The following is a 24,104-nucleotide window of genomic DNA, read 5'->3' as shown; positions in this document are numbered from 1 at the left end:
TTATATAAGAGCAAAACACTCTGTCAAACCACCTAGAAATGTAAGACACGAATAGATTGTATAGGACAAAATTATCGGTTTTTCACAAAATAACAGAGATTTTCTTTTTTCTATTTTTCACCGTTGTAAAACACAATTTTATGTTAAAACGAGCGAAGAAGTCAAAAGGCAAAAATCAAACTCTTTTAAATAATTCGAAATCTTTTTTAAATAATCTTATTAAAATGTATTTCCAATATTACCAATTCAGGTAATTAAATGCATACATATGTACGTACGCAGGTATACTTTGTTCTTAATCTACTATTTGATTAGGCTCTAGTGACATTCTGCTTATTGAAAATATAACAATATAAAAAGATTTAATAGACAATTAACTATTATTGTAATGAGTAACGATCTGCTATTAGCTAATTAGAATTATTGCACCGTTCCTGTATTTTTAAGTAGATGTTAAAAACTAGTTCAGACATTAGAACTCTTTGGGGACCTTGTTCAAGGCAGAGATTGGAGCAGGTTTACAACCATAAAATGTCTGATTTTATTCTGCATTTATGGGATTTGTAGTCTGACTTTTCTCATTTTCTCCAGTTTTTGACCTTTATTTAAATACTTTTCATTTTGTTAAACACAATTTATTTCACACCTGGAAATAACCAAATTGCTAGAAATTAAGGATAGAGGATAATATTTGTCCATACAAATACTATATTTTTATTGGCAATGTATAATTTTTAATATCATCCAGGAGAGCAAAATTTAAAACGATTTAGCAAACTGTAAAATCTATTTTTAGCAATTTACTAAGCCTACAAAATGATTTACTTAATTTTAAACGATTTTAACATCTTACTATCTCTTTATAATTTTCTAAAGTTGAAATCACGAAATGGTTACATTAACTTTTAGCAATTTGCTAAATCCATATGATATCTATAAAATTATAAAATCGTTCCGTTTACAGTAGTGAATTCCAATTAAAAGGTCTGTTTAAGCGTATTTGCTTTGTTTATTTTCACGAACTGTCACAGTAGGGAATTCAAATTAAAAGGTCTGTTTTTAGCAAAGGTTGCAAATTTCAAAATTGGTTTTAGGACAAATAAAATTTGCAAGCTAAAATGATGACTTTTAGCTTATACTGTTTTAAAATTTGTGTATTAATGAACTTCGACAGGGCAGCGCATAGAATTCTATACTTTATACAAACCATCAGTTCGGGAACGTTTTTCTAAGTTTGATAAAATCAAAAACAAAGCACATAATTTAAACTTTGATTTATAACATGGGTGTATTATGTATCTATATTAAATAAGCACTAATGAAAACAATACATACAAAATCTTCTAAAAGGAAAATACGTCAAATCATGTCCGGAACGTTCAAGAAATGACCGCTCACGAAATGGCGATTTTAAATAAGAGCGACCTTTGATTATAAGGCGGCCATCTTAAATGCGATCTGACTTTGTCAATAGGAACTTATTTGAGGTGCCTTTGTTATTTTAGAATAAATAAATACGTTCATGGAATGAAGGACTGTTGATGTACGCTCTACGAGTAATGAATAGAAAGGTACTTAACATTTAGATGTACAGGCCTATTCTGCTATTCATCGGGGTGAATTTTACTTGAATTTTTACTAATCATTATTCATTCGAAGTGAATCTGTGTATGTCGGTAACGTCGGTAATACTGCGCGGTATTCTTCTATTCACGTGAAAGCATTCATTCTATACAATTCAGATCCGCGTATAATATCCAGCGGACTTTTCATTTGATGTCTGGTTTGTTAATTTTTGTAAGCAAAAAGTAAGTGAAAACTAATATATTGCTAAATTTAGAATACTTGTTTTATAAATAAAAGCAAATTAACATTTTTAGAGAAAGGAAGACACTTTTTAACATTTCTCCGAAGCTCTCTGCTTAAGGATTCCCTTATTCCTCTGCTTCCAATTGGAGTAAAAAATCAAATACTGCCCATTTCCAAAAATTACACAAATTATTCTGTTTAGGTGGATTGATTAAACTTAATTTTTGTATGAATCAAAACAATTTATCCAAAATTCACAAGATTTGTACATGAACTGCTGTTTATTTAAATGTCAAATTGGCATAATGTAGTTCGCCCGATGGGTAGCAGAATGCAAAGGCAGTGTGAAAGGGAATCGAATGGGTGAATCAAATATCCACGTGAAAAGCAGAATAAGGCTGATAATTTATTTGACGAAAAATACTCTGACAGCCGGCTTTATTATTATTCTCTTCCTCGACTGACGTTTGACACCGAATGGCTAGATTTACTTAAATTTATTTTTGATCGATTATCGATATGTTCACTGAAATGACTTGTGCTGTATTGGACAAGCTATTTTTGCATTTTTATAGTTAAAAATAAATAATCTTTTATCTTTAAATTTAGTATAAAAAATACGGTGTATTGAGTAATTACCGGGGTTAAATACCTTAAATTTTTCAATTATATTTTGGACTTGGTATTGAAGATTGGAAATTAGGACGCGTTTCCGAAATGATTTTCCATTGATTTCATTTAAAATGCACCTTATTAATAAATTATATTGTAAGTGTTTTATAATTTTTTTTCAATTAAATCAAGATTTAAGGCATTAAATTGCTAGCAAAGCCACCTTGGTGATTTTGAGCCATTGGCTTTATTTATTTTCACGAACTGTCATGTCGTAGCCATGTTCCGATGCCAGTTTTTTAATAAAAGGTACAACGAAAAGAATGGTTTAAAATGTTGGAGTCCCTTAGCAAATTGCTCAATATTTAGCGAATTGCTAATTAGTACATTTTTAAACACCAATCAATAGGTTGTTTGCGCCAGTGTATATTGTACATTTATTTTTAGTCGGCAACTACTTCTATAATGTTAACAACAACCCATTGCAATATTCGTGCCAAAATAAGCCTTAAGAGTGGTATTTTTAACTTAATTGCAAGCTCTCAGGAGGTGTTTTTTTCATGTGAAATAAAGTATATTTGTTCTTTTGATAAAAAACGTATTAAGCCATGAACTTGGCTGTTTGTATTTAATAATTAAATATGTATTTATCAAAGGTACAGAAGTTCTATAATAAAAGCATTGACCTATTAAATACTAAAAGTATGATCAAGTACTCTGTTTTCTATTTTTGAGTACCTTCACAGATATAATTTACACAATTTTATAAATGTTATAAGTTAGTAAAGGTTCATTAGCATCACAAATTATAGAAATTATCACTTATATTTTTTAAGTAACCAAAAACTACGAGCACAACAACAACTTCATGGGGATTGGAGAATAATCCGGTTCTTCCCAAACCTAATAACAAATTCGTGCTTCGCTCAGACCGGACACTTAACGTAGGTTTGCTTTAAATAAACCAGACACTTAATAATGTAAGTAGGTTTGCTTCAAAAAAAGTCCAGGAGCTCGTAGAGAATCAGGGCCTAGTGACTTACAACTCTCAACCATTCCTGTATGCGAGTAATAGTAATGTCAAAGATGATGGACGTTTAAACCTATCTTTTATTTTGTTAATTTAACTCGTTTAAGAAAATCCATCAAAGAAAACTCAAGTTCTATAACTAAATCCCACTTACAAACAACCAAAAACCATTCGTTTCTCTCCGCGTATCATTTATTGTTGGCAGGTCGCTGACGTTTCCTGGTACTGCCTTTTTTTCGTGTGGACTGGTTGCATTGTTTCTTTTAGATAGACTTTTCTTTATTTACACAAAGAGGTACAATTTGCTTAGTTTTGAAGTAGAAGTGTAGATATAGTAGGTTTTATACAGGTAGATAGTTGATAGGTAGACGAAAAATGAATAGGTAGATAGATGAAAAAAAAATACGGAGAAACAATAAAAAAGAAAACTATAAACTAAAGAAGAGAGAAGAGAGAGCAAAGCTTTAGGTCTAGGAAACCTCAACAATACATATAAATGTAAGTACATAACATATTATTTTTTAAAAATAAGAACATCGTCGTTCGAAGTAATGTTGATGTCGGGTTTAGGTACAATTTTAACTTTTTTTAAAATGTGTTATGTATGTACACACGAGTTTATAATTTTGTCACCTATTTCAGTAGGAGCTTCTAAGAAATACACAAACGAAAAAAATAAAAGTTCTGCTTCGTTACTTTTGTTAATATTCCAACAAAATAAATTTGATTCAATTGTAACAGAATAATTTCGTATTTGTAAATAAAGCAATACCTATAAACTTTTTTTTATGGGTAGATACAATCATTTAAGCTCAGTTTACACTTTTGTTTGTATGTATGTATGTACATAAACCTATTGTATCTCGTACAGAAAGAAAAAGCAACAAGCAATAATTCTAAATCGCTTGAATTCGAGAATAAAATTTATTTTTATCAATAATACCTTGAAATAATACTAAAAAAGCTAATTCAAAGAACCCCACCACCGTTTCTGGTAAAACTGTCGGTGTGTTGGTATTTGTAAATTTGTATTTATCATGAATGTGATAAGATAATTAAACTAAAAAATAGAAAAGAAAATAAGTATCATGTCAGTGAAAAAAGCAAACAAAAAACGTGCGGTGGCAGTGGAATTGCCCCGTTCTACTTCGCAAAAAGCATTGCATTATTTTGCCATTCGTCGTCGTTGTCGTTGTCGTCGTCGTTATCGTCGTTATTTTCTTTCATTCTTTTTATTTATATTTTTATTATTTTCTGCTTATACTTTACGTGTAAGAGAAGTCAATGTCTGCAGAATCTGAAGGTATTTCTTTGTATTTTCAACTTATTTTGCCGTTGTGTATCTATAAAGTTGTCGTTTTTCAACCTGATCAGTGTTGCCGCAGAACTTCAACAAAAGCTTAACAAAAAAGTAACAAGTTTTATAGTTAAACCACAACATCGTTCTAGATGGCTTTGACATATTGAACAGAAACAATTGACTCTTATCAAAGCAATTTAAAATGTTACCTCAAGCTTTGTGCTCGCTTTAGATCGTTCAAATTGTAAGCTCCAGCTCGACGCCGGAATATGTAGATCTATTTTCTATTTTGTCGCGCTTTAACAGTTGACAACTTTTTGTTTGTTTTATTTCAGAATCTGTGCAAAGTAGCAGTTTCTTTCGCTTTGTTGTTAAATTTATAAACAAATAAAAGAAATAAATAAATTCAAAAAAAATTAAGTAAACTTTATTCTCAACGCTATATTACGTTTGGCAAATTCTTAGGTCAAACTTTATGACTCATGATATCGTAAATTATGGTAAAGTTGCTAAGAAACTTGTCAAAAGCCCCACGACTTGACGTGTGGTTGTGGTGAACTATTACAGTATTTTCAGAAAAACAAAACATATTGCTTTAAACAAAAAGCATAAACAGACATAAACTATATGATATGTCGGTCATATCAATAATTTTGTATTTATAAGACAATATTTTGCAAAAAAAGCTGAGTTCCTTAAAACATTTAATTAAAAGTTTTATAGTAACAAAACATAAAAATCACTCTTGTAACATTGTGGCAACGCTAAACATGATGAACTCAGTGGTCTCACTCTCTCGCTCTCAATTCTATCTCTTTCAGTTTAAACACAAAGAAAAATAATGCATGTGAATCGCAGCAGTGTGAAATGAGATGTCACTTGTTCTTACATTGGTTTGGTTAGATTTGATTAGAAGATCTGTCAGATCACCACAAATCGGGAAAACTTTAATTCAATAGGCAAAGATAAGTGCGTTTGTCATTTTGACATAAATTTAACTCAAATAACGCGACAAAGAAATATGGAAAACCCGAACGGCGGCGGTCACTATACACACGTCTTACACTCAGCCGTCTAGCTTATCAACTGAACATGTTCATATTGTACCCTATAAAAGGTAAAAGAAAAAAAAAATATTAAAAAAAACATTGTCGACTAGTCTGTCCGTCCGTCCTCCTATCGTGAATATAAAAAAAATGAGTTGGAGCACAGAAGGGTGGGTTTGGTTGTTGATTTTGTAGAGTTATAGAGTTGTATAGGTAGGTGGATTTAAGTAGAATTGAAAAACCTGATTTGTACAAGTTTGTTTTAACTGTGGCTGATAGAATAATGGTTATAAATACACTACTCTGCAATAAGATAGAACGCTTTGATAATGAAGATACTGCCTATTATATGTTCGATTAGTACTAGTCTAATAATTTCTTAGAAGAATTTTCGAATTAAGTGTTATTTATGTATATCGAAAAAAAACTAATAGTTTTCCAGGTGGGGTTTGGTAACTTAAAGCTTTCATTAGTAAAGTACCCATGGACAAGACTACGTTTTGTTCGTATTTCATATATAGTAAAGTGAGAAATTCCCAACAAAACGATCCGCAGTGGCCAGATTATTGTATTTAAAAATTGGTACAACTGAAAGAAGAACTACTCAACGAACACAGCCATCGAGATACAAATGCAATATCAATCGTACCAACATTTGAGAACGAAATCACATAAGATCCATTCGAGGCTCATATAAATGTCAAAAACCTATCCATAGTGAGATTCTACTCGAACTTTTATCGGTGTTATTCTCACTACGGATATTATTTTTGTTATTCGTGTAAAAATCCTACTTTACTATGGATAGATTTCCCAACAAAACACGGGTGCTGTCCAAGTAAAAACATTTTCAAAATGGTAAAGCGAACGAAACAATAAGTGCGTTTTTTTTGGAATTCTATAGTATATATAAAGGGTGATTTTTTTGAGGTTAGGATTTTCATGCATTAGTATTTGACAGATCACGCGGGATTTCAGACATGGTGTCAAAGAGAAAGATGCTCAGTATGCTTTGACATTTCATCATGAATAGACTTACTAACGAGCAACGCTTGCAAATCATTGAATTTTATTACCAAAATCAGTGTTCGGTTCGACAGTGTTTATCGACAAATTTTGTTCAGCGATGAGGCTCATTGCCGCATTTGGAGTGAAGAGCAACCAGAAGCCGTTCAAGAACTGCCCATGCATCCCGAAAAATGCACTGTTTGGTGTGGTTTGTACGCTGGTGGAATCATTGGACCGTATTTTTTCAAAGATGCTGTTGGACGCAACGTTACGGTGAATGGCGATCGCTATCGTTCAATGCTAACAAACTTTTTGTTGCCAAAAATGGAAGAACTGAACTTGGTTGACATGTGGTTTCAACAAGATGGCGCTACATGCCACACAGCTCGCGATTCTATGGCCATTTTGAGGGAAAACTTCGGAGAACAATTCATCCCAAGGAATGGACCGGACAACAAAACGATCCGCAGTATCGTTTTTTTGTATTTAAAAATTGGTACTACTGAAAGACGATCTGTCAGAATTATTATTATTCTGACAGATCGCACAAATAGAAGAAAGTTTTGTAAAAATCAAAAGTTAAAATTTACTTAGCAAAACAAAACTAACTAAAACTAATAAAATGGACAATTGTCAAGAAGAAATGGTAAGTAAACATCTGGAAATTGAGATTCTATAAAAAAAAGTTAATTTAACAATTGTTTCAAGGAGGGGTTTTGTTCGTAGACTACTTCATTAACATGTGGCGTTGAAGCGAGCTTAAAGATAGCCTTAATTCTTTATATACCTGAATCGAGTTGAAATGAGCTTGATTTGACTCGATTCCCGTCGGAGATCGGAGTCGAGTCAAAATTTAAGAAGAAAAACCTGTGTGGAGGAGTTGGTTTAACAGATAATGCATTATGTTCCGTTTATTTGCATGTTTGTGTACAAAAAATAAAGTTTTTTTTTAATTAAATTTCAACAAAAAAATGGACATGGAGTAGGTAGCTTAGATGGTGCTGAACAAATCAGTTCTTTATTATTTAACACGAATCAAACTATCTCAATTGCACTTCACACATCGAAAATACTTCATCATTTTTAACCTTCTTGTGCGGTGGAAACACCAAAAACAGTTATTGAATCCATTTTCATTAAAAAAAACTCAATAATATCAACATTAATAGATTGATTTTTTCCCCAATGGACAACGCATACATAATTCCAAATGCACAACTATTCAACGAACACAGCCATCGAGATACAAATGCAATATCAATCGTACCAACATTTGAGAACGAAATCACAAAAGATCCATTCGAGAATCGTATAAATGTCAAAAACTCATCCACAGTAAGATTCTACTCTAACTTTTATCGGTGTTATTCATACTATGGGTACATACTATTCATAACACGGGTAATTTTACTTAATTTTTACTATTATTTAAAACGCATTGGGCAGGTTTAGATCACATAAGGGACTTGAAAGTAAGGTAATTTTCTAGTATCTGATTGGTCTGTTTCCAAAAAATTACCTTCCAATTAAGGCAATGGAAAGTTTACTGGAAATTAAGTCAAGAAAAATATCCCTAACTATCAACCCAAGTCAACTTATGTGAAAATGACGAGTGATCATGTTTTTTCATTCAACTGAAAGCTGAACTTTATAACTCTATGATACAATAGCAGAACGTAAAAAGTTCAAACACCTTTCCTATGCGTAAATGATGGTGATTGTGGTGGGAGTGCATGCACCATGAAGTTTTTTTTTATAATTCTATATTCATTTTGGCATAATTTCCTGTTATAATTCATGAAAGTTTATATGTAGGTAAAAGTAAACCCTCCTTAATATTAAATAAAACTTAACTACGGAAAACAAACTGCCATTTTTATGAAAAAAAAAAATATAAATAATTTATTATTATTAAATATACAGTGTTGGCCAAAACTTAAGCAACAGTTTGCTTCAAAGAACGTCTTACGATGTAGTACGTTTTAATGATGAATTCATATTTTTTTTTATTGTTTCTAATAACCACTCTTGTTGTTAATTATTCTACTAACAGGCCTATTCTGCTATTCATCGGGGGGAATTTTACTTGAATTTTTACTAATCATTATTCTGCTATTCATTCGAAGTGAATCTGTGTATGTCGGTAACGTCGGTAATACTGCGCGGTATTCATCTATTCTAAATTTAGTATATTTGTTTTATAAATAAAAGAATATTAACATTTTTAGGTGAAGGAATACACTTTTTAACATTTCTCCGAAGCTCTCTGTTTGAGGATTCTCTTATTCCTCTGCTGACAATTGGAATAAAAAGTCCAATACTGCCCATTTCCAAAAATTACGCAAATTATTGTTTAGTTGGATTGATTAAACTTAATTTTTGTATGAATCAAAACAATTTATCCAAAATTCCCAAGATTTGTACATAGACAGCTGTTTATTTGAATGTCAAATTGGTTTGGGATAATGTAGTTCACCCGATGGATAGCAGAATGCAAAGGCAGTGTAAAAGGGAATCGAATAGGTGAATCGAATATACGATCCACGTGAATAGCAGATCAGGGCTGTAAATCTAAAAGTAGTTAGCAACAATGCAAGACAAAAAAATAGCAAAGAGTTATCTCCACTTCGTTTCAGCATTGGCCAAAACTAAAACAACTTTGTTGCTGCTTTTCTTTAAACTCGTTACATGACATCAGGAGATAGAAAATAAAGTTCGTTTTAATCGAGTTGGACATTGGAAACGTAACAAAAGTTAAAATAGTCTTGTATTGCAATTTTGGGAGAAACTCCACCAGAATACTTAAAATAGATCTATCAGTGGAAGTGAGTGAAAGGACGATTTGCCGCTGAGCGGTGGATGGTGGGAAACACCATGCTCTACTAGGCAGAGGAGAATGTTCCTCTTATATTAACTTTCGAGCAACGACGATCCAAAACACACCGCCAAGACTGTAAAGGAGTGGTTTCATGATCATACAGTTGAGGTGATGGAACTACCAGCACATTCTTCTGATCTCAACCCTATACAGAATCTTACTCCAAAGGTGTAAAACTCCAAACGAACTCTTTGCCAAAGTCAAAAAGGTTGGAATAGTACCTATCAATAGCACTAATAAGAGCAGTTAATGGTTTCGGCACAAAATATTGATTAAAAATCACGTTCTTTTGTAAAATTATTTATTTTTAAATAAGGTTTCTTTAGTTTCGGTCAGACAAAAAAGACATTTTTTATTGTAATTTTTTAAGGAGTGAAATATTTATGTATTTATTTTAATAATTTTAATTTTTAAAGTTCAAAGAATTTTATAAACAATTGGCGATATAGAATATATACATCTTTATGTATTTAAATTACACAAAGGCTTTTTTTATTAAAAAAGTTGCTTTAGTTTTGGCCAACACTGTGCTTAGCTCGTTTACAAGATGGATGAATAATTTGTGAAAAAAATAATTTAAAACTTAAACTGCACAGCATTTTCGTTGAGTTGTTTGGCTTTTTCTAAAACAAAACAAAATTAGGTCATTGAAACGTAGTGTCCGCCTTTATAAAGGATGACGCATTCTTAGCTGTATCAAGTTGATGATTTATTTCTTAAGTGAACAAAAAATATACAGTGCCGCACTTTATCCTTGTCATACCACGATATTCAAATCAAGCGGTTTTAAAACAAGAGTGCAAGAGTAATTCTTGTCATGAAAAAGTGCTTTCTCAAATTAGCCGTTCGGATTCGGCATATAAACTGTAGGTCCCCTCCATCCCTGCAATTACTCGCACACAGGAATGGTTAAGAGTTGTAAGTCAATAGGACCTTGTTGTCTACGGACTGTTGCGCCACCTAAATTATTTATTTTATAGCGAACCATATGCAGAGATTAGTAAAATAATGGATAGGAACCGATACACCATTACGAGCATCGTTTTAAGGGTGCACTAAAAATGTTATCGTATAATTCGTCCTTGGACCTCATTTGCTCGAGAATTTAATTAGTCTGTCCGAAATGTCAAAACAGGTTTAAAAATTATATGAACGCAATTCGTTGCTTAAGTGGGACAAGAATCCAGGAAAAAGGTTCATCTCATGACTGTAAGGTTACAACAATCGAGTTACAAGACAAAAGCCTTTGAGTGCAAAAGTGAACCAAAAAAGCAATTCGAGTATACGTGATCAAATACAAGTCAAATAGTTTCTCAGACCTTACCATTTTTATTGCGGGTAGAATCAATGTTTCAGGCCCTTTAACCGAATAGCCTTGTGCACAAAGTCTAACACAGACCTATACAACATAAACCTGGCATCTACTGTGTAACATGGTGTAAAAAAAAACTATGCTGTGGGGCAATATAACTGTTGCAGGTGTGCATGATTTACCTAAATCTTTTACGATCGCTCAAATTCCAGTGGATGAGCGCCACCAACTGAAATCGGGACAGCCACTTAAACAATGTTATATTCAATACTACGTAATAGGATCCATAAGCCAAATATAATTCATTATATTTTAAAAATTGTAAGTGCTTCTATGTAAAACCCAATGAAGTTGTCTTTTCGGCATCAACTTATCTGGAAATTAAAATCTTAGGAGTATAAATAAGTGAAGAATATTAACATAACTCTTGTTTATAGTACAAATCCACATTCTATTGAAGAAGTGAAAAATACTTAACCTAACACTTGTTTATAGTAAAAAATCCACATTCTATTACTAAACTTACAACTACTTTTCGAATTGCAACAATGGCATACTTATTAACTCATGTAAAACACTTTTATTGCCTCTGCATTTAGCAATTCCTCTCCCACACTTTAATTATATATGAAAAGTCTTATTCAATAACTAATTATTAAATTTCAGAAAAACAACAATAATGAAAACAAACATACCCTCACTTTTTGATTTCTTGCTTTATCCGCAGCATTATTACTACTACTAGTATCCTTGTGGCTATGATGTTTCGAGCTACGTTCCGCTTTACTAGTCGCCACAATCGGCAATCCTCCGTTTTCCATCATTGTAACAACTACTTTATTATTTTTACTTGCATTGCCACTGCTGCCACTCACATTATTCTCGGCATTGGCGGCCGCTGATGCGCGATGCTTTCGTTCCCGCTCCCTGTCACGATCGCGACGATCCTTCTCTTTTTGCAGTTCTTTAATAGTCACGGGTGTGTGACTCTTCGAACGTTTCAAGAACTTCATCATCTGACTTCGCATCTTTGGCTGCCCACTGCCACTATTTGTACTACCATTGCCCGATAGATGACCGCTACCGTCTATATTCCGCGAGACTTCCAGTCGACGGAAGGTACCTTCCGGACTCTTCACATAGCACCCTTCAGCCATCTTATGGTACGAGTCCGTTGGCAGTTTGTGAAAATTCCCATCCGGACTGCGGTAATAGCAACTTTCTGTCTTATGATAGCCATCACCTACTGTATAGAACTCATTAACCTTTGGCGGGGCTGTGGCAGAGGAAGTCAGATGAGGTGGCGTTATTGACAGCTCATCCGAAGCGTTCGTTGTTTTTATTATGATTTCTTTGTCCATGGCCGATGATATTCCAGCCAACTTAACCAATGGCGAAAGCTGTTCTTCGTTCTTTTCAATGTTGTAGGCGTTCATTTCACTTATTGTGACAGGACGTCCATTCGGTATGATTTCTTTATTTTTTTTCATTTGAATGGACTCTCTTACCCCCACCCCTCGGTAGATGTCCGAGGCATCTTTCAGAGGATCACGTAATATTACCATTTCTTCTTTTCGCAATGGCTGGACGGCGGAATGTCTGTAATGACTTTTTGGCTTTTGATTCGATAGATGTCGATTGACATAGCCGGTCGATTGATTATTATTGTTGTTGTTGTTGCTGTGGTTGTTATTGTTACTATGGTTGCTAGAAATTTGTCCCATGATTATGCGAAAGCTACTTAGTGCACATGCAGCTTCAATTTTCTTACCCGCCACTGGGGCTACTTCATACATATTTTTATGATGTATCCTCAGTGCGATGGGAGTATTAAGAACTCCCTCGTGTGCTTTTCTTCCTCTGTACTGTATTTTCCTTTGATGATTTCCAAAGGAAGTCCTAGTAATGCAATGACCTGTAGTGTTTGTTTCTCCTCCGTCTTTGTAAAATGCAAAGTAGTTAATCTTTTTTTAGTTCACATCGCTTCGTTCTATTGATTTCTTATTTATTTCTATGAATGTAGGTACCTATAGGTATTTTATCTGAAATAAAATTTTAAAATACAAATTTACTCTACCAACATCTTTTTTTTTGTATCCTATTCGCCATTTAATTAAATTTAAGACACTGCAATGTGATGATTTTGTTCTCTTTTTCTCAACTTGGGGTTTGCAATTTTCGAAAATTCATGACGTGCGCGTAGCCTAGCCAATTGCCTATCACAACTAGTGATGTTGGAAGACCCGTGCATAACGAAATAATAGCGCAATGAACTTTATAGCAAAGTTTATAAATACTATCGAATCATGAGGTAGTGTCTTAATACGTAATAGACGTGTTATTGTTTTTGGGAGAATGTATTTTTTGCCTTTCAGTTGCAACCGTTTCCCAATAAGAAATCGAAATTATTTTATTTATACAGTGCAGCTCACTTGAATAGCGCCCCCACTATGCAATATGTAACTGTATAGAATTCGGGTCTTTGAGTCAGTATACCATTGCAATATTTGTATATTTTAATTATCTCTTAAATTGCTCTCTCTGTGACCGAATTCATACGTTGGAAATGTTCCGTTAAATATAGTTTTTGTTAACTTTATTGAAACTACTGTGAAAAACGTGGTTTTATTTAGGTTCACTTGAATAGCACCACCCCCTATATTATCAGTTTTCGTGTGGATTACAACCCAGATAGTTATTAAAAAATATTTTTCCATTTCTTTTAGTCATTTTAAGATAATTTCAGTCAAAATGGGTCGTGGTAAATCATTGGCAGAGAACGAGAAATCTAAAATTAAAGCTTATCGCGAGTGTGGCCTGTCTATTCACCAAATAGCTAAAAAAAACGCAACGAAGCCGCAAAATTATATCCACATTTTTACGGAACGAGTACAGCTATGGTAAAAATATGAAAGGCCGAACGTCTAGTGTCGTTAGCGCTGCTGACAAAAGAGCAATCCTGCGACTCGCGTCAAATTCGCATGATTCTGCCCCCAAAATAAAAGAAAAAAGTGGTGTCAAAGCAAGTGTATCTACCGTAAAACGGGTAATTTCTAATGCTACACACTTAAAAAGATTAAAGCTTAAGAAAAAACCACCGCTTTACCCGTCCCGTAAAGAGCAACGCCTTAGTTTCTGTCGTGCTAACATGACATGGAGCAAGGAATGGTACCGTGTTGTTTTCTCTGACGAAAAAAAAATTAATTTAGAGGGGCCTGATGGATTTAACTATTACTTCCATGATTTGCGGAAAGAGGAACATCATTTGGATCGTTTACACAGCCGAGTGGGCTGTGTTATGGTTTGGGGAGCCATTACTTATTATGGAACTTTGGAGTTGCAGTTTTTGATTCCTCGTATGAATGCGCAATCATACATTGAGGTACTCGAGGAGGTTTTTCCTTCGATTAAGGAATTGTTTGGTGACTTGTCATGGAAATTGCAGCAGGATAACGCACCCATCCACAATACCAGAGTAGTAAAACTATTTCTAGAGCGCCAAAATGTCTCATTGTTAGATTGGCTACCATATTCGCCAGACCTAAACATTATCGAAAATGTTTGGGGGTGGCTTACCCGAAAAGTATATGAATCTAGGAAACAATATGGTAGTAAAGATGAGCTAATAGAAGCCATTAAGTGTAGCTGGGCCTCGATTTCACTGTCCTATATCAAAAACTTGAATGATTCCCTACCGAACAGGATGTATGAGGTTATTTATAATCAAGGCAGGACCACCCATTACTAATTTTTGTTTTTATTCATAAAATTAATGTTAATAATTGTGTTCTTTATATTTTAAATTTGTTTAAAAGTTTGAAAATATTAATAAATTAATTTTAAATGAAGAGGTGCTATTCAAGTGAGCTAAAATTCGATTCAAATTTTTTGAGTCACATCACTTTAAAATGAATATAAAAATAACCACTGTAAATATACATTCCATTCTTTCCCTTTTTTTACAGAACTTAATAAACTTGATTTAAAAGAAAAAAAAGAGTCATTTTCATTAATTGTTTTAAAAATATTGAGCTTTAAACTCGAATTAAAGGGGGGGTGCTATTCAAGTGAGCGGCACTGTATGTATTACCTACGAACCGATTGTTTTGTTTTTAAACGATTTTATTTTATTTAGGTAGAAATTACAAAACAAACGAAATTATAAATTCTGATACCTTACTAAAACATTATCTTTGTATGAAATAAGGATTATCTTGAGCTCTTACGATTCCGTATTAAAAATTATTTTTAAAAAAATTGAGCCTATCTATTACTAAGCCTCACAGAAAATATAATTTTGATATTATGTAGGAAACTTAAATGCGTTACTTATACAGAGTTTAAAAATAGTTTTGTTAGGAAAAGCGAAAAAGATAAACAGGCGAAACTTCTTGAATGGTAAGTACGAACTTTGTTATTGAAATTTTCTACGACCAGTTTTATTTTTCAAGCATACAACTTTGCCTAAAAAATTAACAAGATTTAACTTTAAAACCACAAGATCTAGATGACCAATTCTGATCACTAAAAAGGACGATTACACGATAACAAAATGATACTTGCAGTAGTTCAACTTTTATCTCGCGGTGCGGCAGTGCTGTGGAATCAGGTAAATTTTGGAAAATGGACTTGACATTGTACGTTGCTAGAATCACATGTTGGCCACATACACATTTTGATATTTAGATAGTTTAAAAGGTCACTATAACGAACATCTTTAACTGTTGCTGTTCTCAGAAATTGATCTTGGGTTTTCTGGACCCCAAATGAGTATTAACGAAGCCATTAAGATGAAAATGTTACTTTGACTTCTATTGATTTTAAATTTCCCATAGGAAGATATCGTAATGGTCCGATTTGTCAAATTGAAAGTTTTGACATTTCTCGACGTTTCAAGGTCCCTAGAGTCGAAATAAAAGATTTTTAGAAAGTCTGTGCGTGCGTGTGTACTTACGTTCGTACGTTCGCGACGTTTTTTTTGTCGTCCATAACTTAAGAACCAGAAAACATATCGACTTCAAATAAATTTTGTTATACAGATAATAATGCAGAAGGATGCAGAAAGGGATCTCAAGGAAATTTCGTGGGTGTTTTTTTTTACCATAGCAGTTTAAAAAAAGGTTAAACATTTTGGTTTACCCTAAATATCTCATGAGCCAAACACGCTAAGGACTTGAATTAAGTTTTATATAATATATTGTAACGTGACACCAAACAAGTATATTTTTGGGAAAAAATCAAATTAACACTTATTTTTAAATCAAAAAAACTGAAAAATATTGTCACCACGAAAATGTTACGAATACAAAATGATTTTATCTCCAAAATAAAAAAATAACGTAACATCTGGTAAAATTAAGAGCAAAATCGAATTGACAGTTTTTTTTTTATAAAAATAGTTGGTAAAAATTGAATTTCGATTTAAATATGTTTTTAAAAAATTTGAGATTATTGCTTCGAAATAATTTCAAGAAATATTGTTTACAACATTCGGAAAAATGTTGAGAAAAATAGAATTGACAGGTTTTTTACACAAAATAAAAACATAAAATTGATTTTCGCCTAAAATATCTTTTCAAAACTTTGACATATTGGTTTAAACTACTTTTATCTTTTAAAAAATATAGTGTTCAACATTCAGTAAAATTTTGAGAAAAATAAAAACCTAACATAAAAACAGTACTAAAACTTTGTAAAAATTTACTTTCGACTCAAATAACTTTTGAATAATTAAAAATATTGTCTTCAAACTTTTTTTATTTCACATAAAATATTGTTTTCGATATTTTTTTTATAAAAATCTAACAATCCGTTTTTTCATAAAAAATAAAATCTACAACAAATAGGACGCAATTTTGATAAAAATAGATATTCGGTTCACTCATCTAATTTGTAAAAAATTAAGAAATGGTACTAAAATTGGTAAAAATTTGTTTTCTACAAGAAATCTAAAAAATCCCATCTTTCGCCAATACAAACAAACTAGATGAGAGCATGCCGCATATATAATTGTCCATGTGAAAAACACAGTGGTTAAATTTAGGCCGCAGACAGATATCGTTTGGCCTTGAGACTTATTGATAGTCATAGCAAATGCCAATCTAATTGGAAATTGAATTGGCACATGTGTGGGTTTAATAGGGATAATAATATATTTTCACATCGGCATTTGCGATTTAGAATTATGGCCTTGATAACATTTTTCATTAATTACCGTTGCAAACCGGTGGTAGTTTCAAACTACGAAACAAAATCACCGGAGATCCAACCTTCAGTTGTAAATTATGGGGTGGCATGCCTGGTAAATCCAATGAGTTCAAAAACTCAAATTGTATCAAAAGATTTGTATGACACCAAGTCTCCTGGTTACTAATGTTGTATCTTGAGATTTAATTCGTTGACATCCACATTTCTTGCTGCTGAAATTGCTCTTTCTGCCAGCCACTCATGATTTATATACTGTCTGTGTACATCGGGAAATATCTGGTCAATGAGAGCATCTTGTGAATTAATAATCGTGCAGAAATCGACCGGTAATTTTATGCATCCAGTTTCATCTAAGTAACTTTTCCGTCACTTATATCTATCAGTTGTTTTGAGAATGTTTCAGCGGATGGATTTGAACCCGCATATTTACTTTCAGCTGATATTGGATTGTATTTTAGCAAGAATAACTGAAATAAGGAATGTTTTGCCAGTTCCACCTGCCAAAAATAATCCACTTTCTCCTGCCGAAACTGCGAGCATGATGTGGTCAAAAATGGTTCTTTGTTCTTCATTCATTAGTGGGTCATTTCGAGAAACAATCGCTGCCATTTCTACAGTACAATGTTGATGCAAAACAATAGAACTTAGGAATATAAAACATAGATAAAAAACTATTCTCAGACCTACCGAATGTATGCAACATTTCATTGAAATTGGTTAAGCCGTTTCGGAGGAGTATGGCAACTAACACTGTGACAGGAGAACTATATTTTATAGAAGATATAGTTTTCATTTGAGTTTAAAGGCATTTTTAGTATGCAGTTATTTAGAGCTTACGTTTTATATTTTAATTTCGTAAACAAATAATGACTCGTTTTCGAGCTCTCGAATTTCGAAAAAATGTTAAAACAACGACTTTTTTTTATTAAGTATTATTGAAATCCGTTGATTAGTTCTTGAGAAAACCTAAAATATTTTTTTTGTATTGAAAGAATCAAACAAAAAAACAAGTGACAGTTAAAAAAAACTTTTGGTTTCTTTTTTGAGAAAACTCAAATTTTTGGTTATCGATCAACAAATTTGCATGTGGACTACTGATATTTTTAGTCTTAAAAAAATGAAAAAACGCATATCGCGAATCGGTTTAAAACCTTAATTTCTAAATATGAAGTCCACCTACTCAATGGTTTGGGCTATAGGGGTTAAGACAGACAGATATACAGACGGACGAAATCGGGGACCCACTTTTTCGACTTAGTAATTTCATGTTTGATAAAAACTCGAGTTCAATTTTTTTTTTACGAATGCAAAACTTGCCACACGTGTACAGTTTCTTTACGTCGCCTATTGTTATGGGAAAACTATTATAACTAAAGGGTTATGCTCAAAGAAAGATAATTGTCTGTATTAATTTTGTTTGTACTTATGGTAAAAAGGCGAAGTTTCATTAATAATTATAGAACATATAAAAAACGTCTTTGTTTAATCTAAAATCACCATGAAACCTTTATTTATCAGAATAATTCTACATAATTTTCACACACTATTATTTTTCATTATGTCAGGTAAATCCAATATATTTGATTTATCTTATTTTGTCTCTTGAATTCTCCTCCCTTTTTCCACTTAAAATTGCCAATAATATTGCATCCATCTTTTACTTCAGAAACAAAATAAAAATGGATGCTCCTTCAGTTCTGACAGTTCGAAGTTTTCGAAATCGATCGAATTGAAGAACATGCGATGATATTTAAAAAAAAATATATAGGCATTTAAAAGAACCTGTTCGTTTTTTTTAACGAGTATGTAATTATTATTTCAGGCCCCAAAAATTGTGAAACCTTCTTGAGCTAAAAACTTAGATCCGCGATTGTGACAATAAGTGATTACAAATTCAAAACAAGTAGATTTCTGTGTTGTTATGTAAAGACAAAACGAAACAAAGAAAACTTCCCCACAATTAAAAACAAACAGAAAGAAATCATTAATAGCAGGGGGTGGTGCGAAATCAATTGTTTGTTTTTTTTTTCGCATGTATGAAGGTATTCTACACAATGACACTTAGTTCTCAATTTAGAATTTAAAATTAAAACTTACTTAAAAATGTTGATTTTTTTTTGTGTGTGAAACATTATTTTCTTTTTATTACTAAAAATAGTTTAGGGGCACCTCGAGTAGCGCGCATTTTTGAGAGAGAGGATTCTTTTATTTACTTGTTTATTTTTGCAATGGCATTTGAAATGAGAGCATATCGCATGCGTGCATCAGAAAGCTGCTAATATTTTTCTTTGATTTTTTTTTGTTTTGAATCCGTATTTATTTTTAAATAAAATAAAATATGAATATTACTACCGAAACCACTAGTGACGAAAGCAAATCTATGTTAGCCGAACATTTGCCAAGTTATTTGCTTTTTTTTATATTGGTGTGTGTATAATTAATTTATTGGTGTGATATTTGTATACACATTATAATTTTTAGAAATTACTTTTTACTCGATTATGTTATACGTTCAAATAGTATTATAAAAAAAGTCGTGACAACATTCGATGATGTTTTCTTTTTCGTTTCCGTTTAAATATAATTTAAAAAATGGATGCCTTCCTAACATGACAAATGTAAAAAAAGAAAAACTAAACTTGCAAATGTTAGTACTCCACATTGTAAATCTTACTTTAGAAAGGACTTAAAACAGAACATTAAAATATTTTAAAGTAAGCACTTCTATTTAGGGGTTATATTCTTAACTTTCAGAATCAGTTTTCTTAATGTATTATGTAGTGACCAAACCAAGTGTGAACTATCCACAATTTGAACTTCCCAATTTAACTACTGGCGCTTGAGTCGCCAAAGTATAGAGATAAGAAATCCAGTATGTCTCAAACTTAGATTCTCCTTATATCTAGATATGTATGCATGTATATTATAAATTATCCTTGTTATTGATATGTAATAACCTAAAATAGCATTCAACTTGTAACATCCAAAGAGGCAACATAAAATACAAATTAAACCCTTCAACATTAATTAGTAAATTGTGATTTAGATTATAAAATATAAAGTAAATCGTTTTATTTCAACTCGCAAATCGCAATAATTATTATGTAAGATGATGTGTCTATGAAAACCAAATAATATTTACTTTAAACCAATTATTTTGATTAAATTGTGTGTTTGTTATGTTAGCAATTAATATGTACAATTTGAATACATTAAAATACAGACGTAATTGTAATTTATATATTCTTTTTATCATATTTCGGCAATCAAATCGACACAAAAACGAATATTTATTATTTTGCTTTTGTAAAACAAAAAAGGAAAACTGCTTCATTAAGGAGAAAATCAAGTAAAATTATTTTAAATAATATTCAAAAATAATAGATAACAATTAGCTAGTTAGGAATATAAGTCAGAATAATAATACAAAAAACACACAAATAAAAGAAAGTTTTGTAAAAATAAAAAGATAAAATTAACTTAGCAAAAAAACTAACTAAACTAATAAAATGGACAATTTTCAAGAAGAAATGGTAAGAAAACATCTACAAATTGATATTCCATAGAAAAAAGTTAATTTTACAATTGCTTTAAGGAGGGGGTTTGTTCGTAGACTACTACATTAACATGTGATGTTGAAGTGAGCTTGAAGCTTGCCTCAATTCTTTATATACCTGAATCGAGTTGAAATGAGCTTTATTCGACTCGATTCCCGTTGGGAATCCACTTTAACCTTACCTACATTAGATGCGCTTGTTCATCAGGGATTTGCTAAAATCAAGGATTTCGATAGAAGTCGCGTTTAATGGAAGAAATATTCAATAGCACTTGAACCTTTTTTACATTAAAGCATCTTGCACATGAGCTACGAACTACGAACACTGTGGATGTTCGCATATTTTGACTTTTCTTTCACATGGGCTTTATTTCTATTCACAGACAACGACGAATTGTCAATTTATAATTACCCTTTTAAACAAACAAAACAAGAGTAGTATAATTTTGAGGTTAAGTTGAACGTGAATAATTTATTAGTTGCAGTGTGGATGGTATGTGGATCGCAAATAGAGTTTGACAGTTCGTAGCAATCACACTGCAATTCGTTACTACCAAACTGTTTTTACAAAATGTACCTTAGCGATGATCTTAACGTTAGTGTAAATTGGTTTCTTATAATATAAATGTGTTTTATTTGAAATTGGCTTTTTGAAATGTGTAGAATCACGTTTGTTCGTCTATTCGTTGTTTGCTCTCATGTGCAAGTCCTTTAACTGAATGAATATTATAGAAGTCCAATTACTAACTTAGCTTAGTTTTACAAGAAACATTACTTGAATTCAATTAGATAAGCGTTTTTTTATTTGTTTTCAATCAACATAATGTATTCTTTTTTTTGTTGAAAGTTTTGACATGGAACCTTATCTAACCATAAATGCTGTAATCGTATTGACATTATAAATTCAAATGTCTTAATATTTAATTAAAGCAATTTATTCATAAGTTGATGTGTTTTTATTATTGCATACATCTAATTTACCTTGTGTGTATGGACAACGAAAGATGATTCACAAAAATATGGCGATATTTTATTTATTAATTAAGAACTTGTTTTGTGAAATATAAAATTCATTTATGAAAAAGGTCGAAAGTCTATGCCATATCCATATGTTTGTATTTTCCTATGACAATATAGATAGGTACATCCATTTAGATATTTGTTGGTATAGTATAAATTAGACATAGTTTAGTGTGGACATGCATCCGACCCAAGAACAATTACCTTGTTTTTAATTACAAAAGGTCACGCAATTGGTTCAAATTTACTCAAATAACTTATGTCACAAACCTAGAAACTAAAAATATGTCTAATTTTTGTTTAACAAATGTTCCAATCGAAATTGAAGGAATACAATATCATTTAGGAAATAAATACCTACATACCTACATACATTTCATTTACTAGTCTAAATTTTGTTAAACAAATGTTTCAATAGAAATTGAAGGAAACTAATTTTATTTGGTTTTATATTTTATTCTATAAACATTTTAGAATGAATGTATACATCTAGTAATAATATTTTATTCTGTTATTGTTTGAGTTATTGTAACGACGAATTGTCTACTATTTACCTTGAATTCTAATTTGAAAGCTTAGGCTTAATTTAAATTTGATTGTGGGTAATGAAGTAAAACATTTCCAGTGACACTATTTTACACGTTACACTTTGCATATACTCGCAGTGTGTCTTCTTATTCAGCATCAGCTTTTGCTGGCTGATTTTTGTTCTCCCTCTCTCTCTCGCTCTTATGTTGTCAATTGCTGCTTTTTTTCTCTTAATATGTTTTGCATTTTACTCTTTAAAAATTTCAGTAAACTAGCGAACGACACATTTTTAAGAGACATTTTATTCTCTTTTAACGAGAGATAAACTAAACGAATCTAAAATTGAGTGAGAAAAAAACATTGTTTTGTTTTAATTTGTTTCCTAAATTAATGGAAAAGGAATGTGGTAGGTGTTTAATTTAATCAAAATACTGCCACTGTTTAGTTTTTTGCATTTGGTTGTTTAAACAAGGCATATGCAGTCGTGATCTAAAATAAAACCAATAAAAATCATTAGCATGAGAGAAAGATTATGGATTCGATTTTGAAAATATATAAAGCAAGTTGTACAGAAATATATAGGTAGGCATATGAAATGTGGGTAAATCAGTGGATCATTATATTTTTAGCTACAGCGACACTGATCTGCTCAAAAGAATAAAAGACCAACGGCTTAGATGGCTGGGTCATGTAGAGCTAATGGATATCAACGCTCCAGCTCTCAATGTATTCAAATGCAATCCCGAGGGACGGACCAATAGAGGAAGACCGCGACTCAGATGGCGCATGCAGGTGGAAGATGACCTCAAACATTTCACTTATAGGCAATTTTCGCCACTTTCTAAAATCTGCCACCTTCCTTAATCGTAGGTATGGATATTATTTATAAGCAAAAAGTAATCCATGTTCACAGTTTGGTGTAAATATTGTGGAACATACTCCTGTTCGCACTGAAATAAAATTTGCAAATATAAAATATTTTAATTATACTATGGTACACTTTGATGGTAATCTTTAATAATCTAACCAAAAAAAAACTCTTATTTAATTCGTACGGCAACATAGAACTACTACTAGTCGTCGCGTCGAATATACAAATACGCATGTATAAGAGTTGTGGGTATGGGGATGAAGATTATTTTATTGTATGTTAATTCAAAATTGCAATGGACTCAACTTCTAGGGGTTGAAGCGATATTTATATGCACTTAGTTTAAAGAAAGAAAAAAAAAAGATGAATATGGTGGAGATAAAATATATAATGCCTAATATAAGACTGTGACTAAATTGAGTACAAAAGCACTAAGGATTGCTAGTTGTTCGCAATCTCAATAACGTTAAGACATACAACAAATTGCAACACCAGTTCAATTTTCACAGTTTCAGTAGCACAAAGAAAAAAACACAGTGACATTATTTGTATTGAATTTAAACAAAAAAAAATAATGTGGCATCACTGATTAAAATAAAATTCTTTTTTATTGTTCAATTCAGAAAACATAGTAACATAAGAATTTGAATTTTAAACGGGGAAATCCCTTCTTAAGAGCTATATGTTTTAGTATCCTACTTTTCTTTTATTTTGAATTAAAGCGTTGTAGAAGTAACATCAGTTTAAAAAGGGTTTGTGTTTTAGCTCAAAATCTAATAATTTTAAATAAGTCTGAGCTCAAATAAACATGAACGAAATTTTATAAAATATAAAATCATCGAATAATATTGGTGTAAGTAGGTATGTATATGCTTTTCAATATTCCTATCACAGTCATAAAAAAAATCCACATTTAAAAATTTGGCT

General features: G+C 31.8%; 1 protein-coding gene across 3 annotated transcripts in view; it reads right to left on the bottom strand.

Annotated features, from left to right (window-relative positions):
- LOC129952865 (serine/threonine-protein kinase MARK2) overlaps window positions 1-24,104 on the bottom strand; it is a 141,281-nt gene that overhangs the window by 52,527 nt on the left and 64,650 nt on the right. The window contains exon 2 of one of the 3 annotated variants that reach the window (XM_056065770.1): window positions 11,697-13,037. The exons of the other annotated variants lie outside the window; for them this stretch is intronic. Coding sequence (XP_055921745.1) covers window positions 11,697-12,791 — 1,095 coding nt within the window. The 5' untranslated portion in view covers window positions 12,792-13,037. The remainder of the gene's footprint in view (window positions 1-11,696; window positions 13,038-24,104) is intronic. 3 annotated transcript variants of the gene reach the window in all.

This window comes from Eupeodes corollae, chromosome 3 (genome assembly GCF_945859685.1).
Source record: "Eupeodes corollae chromosome 3, idEupCoro1.1, whole genome shotgun sequence".
NCBI classification, from domain to species: domain Eukaryota; kingdom Metazoa; phylum Arthropoda; class Insecta; order Diptera; family Syrphidae; genus Eupeodes; species Eupeodes corollae.
The sequence above is the reverse complement of the archived record's forward strand: the minus strand, read 5'-3'. Positions and strand labels throughout refer to the sequence as shown.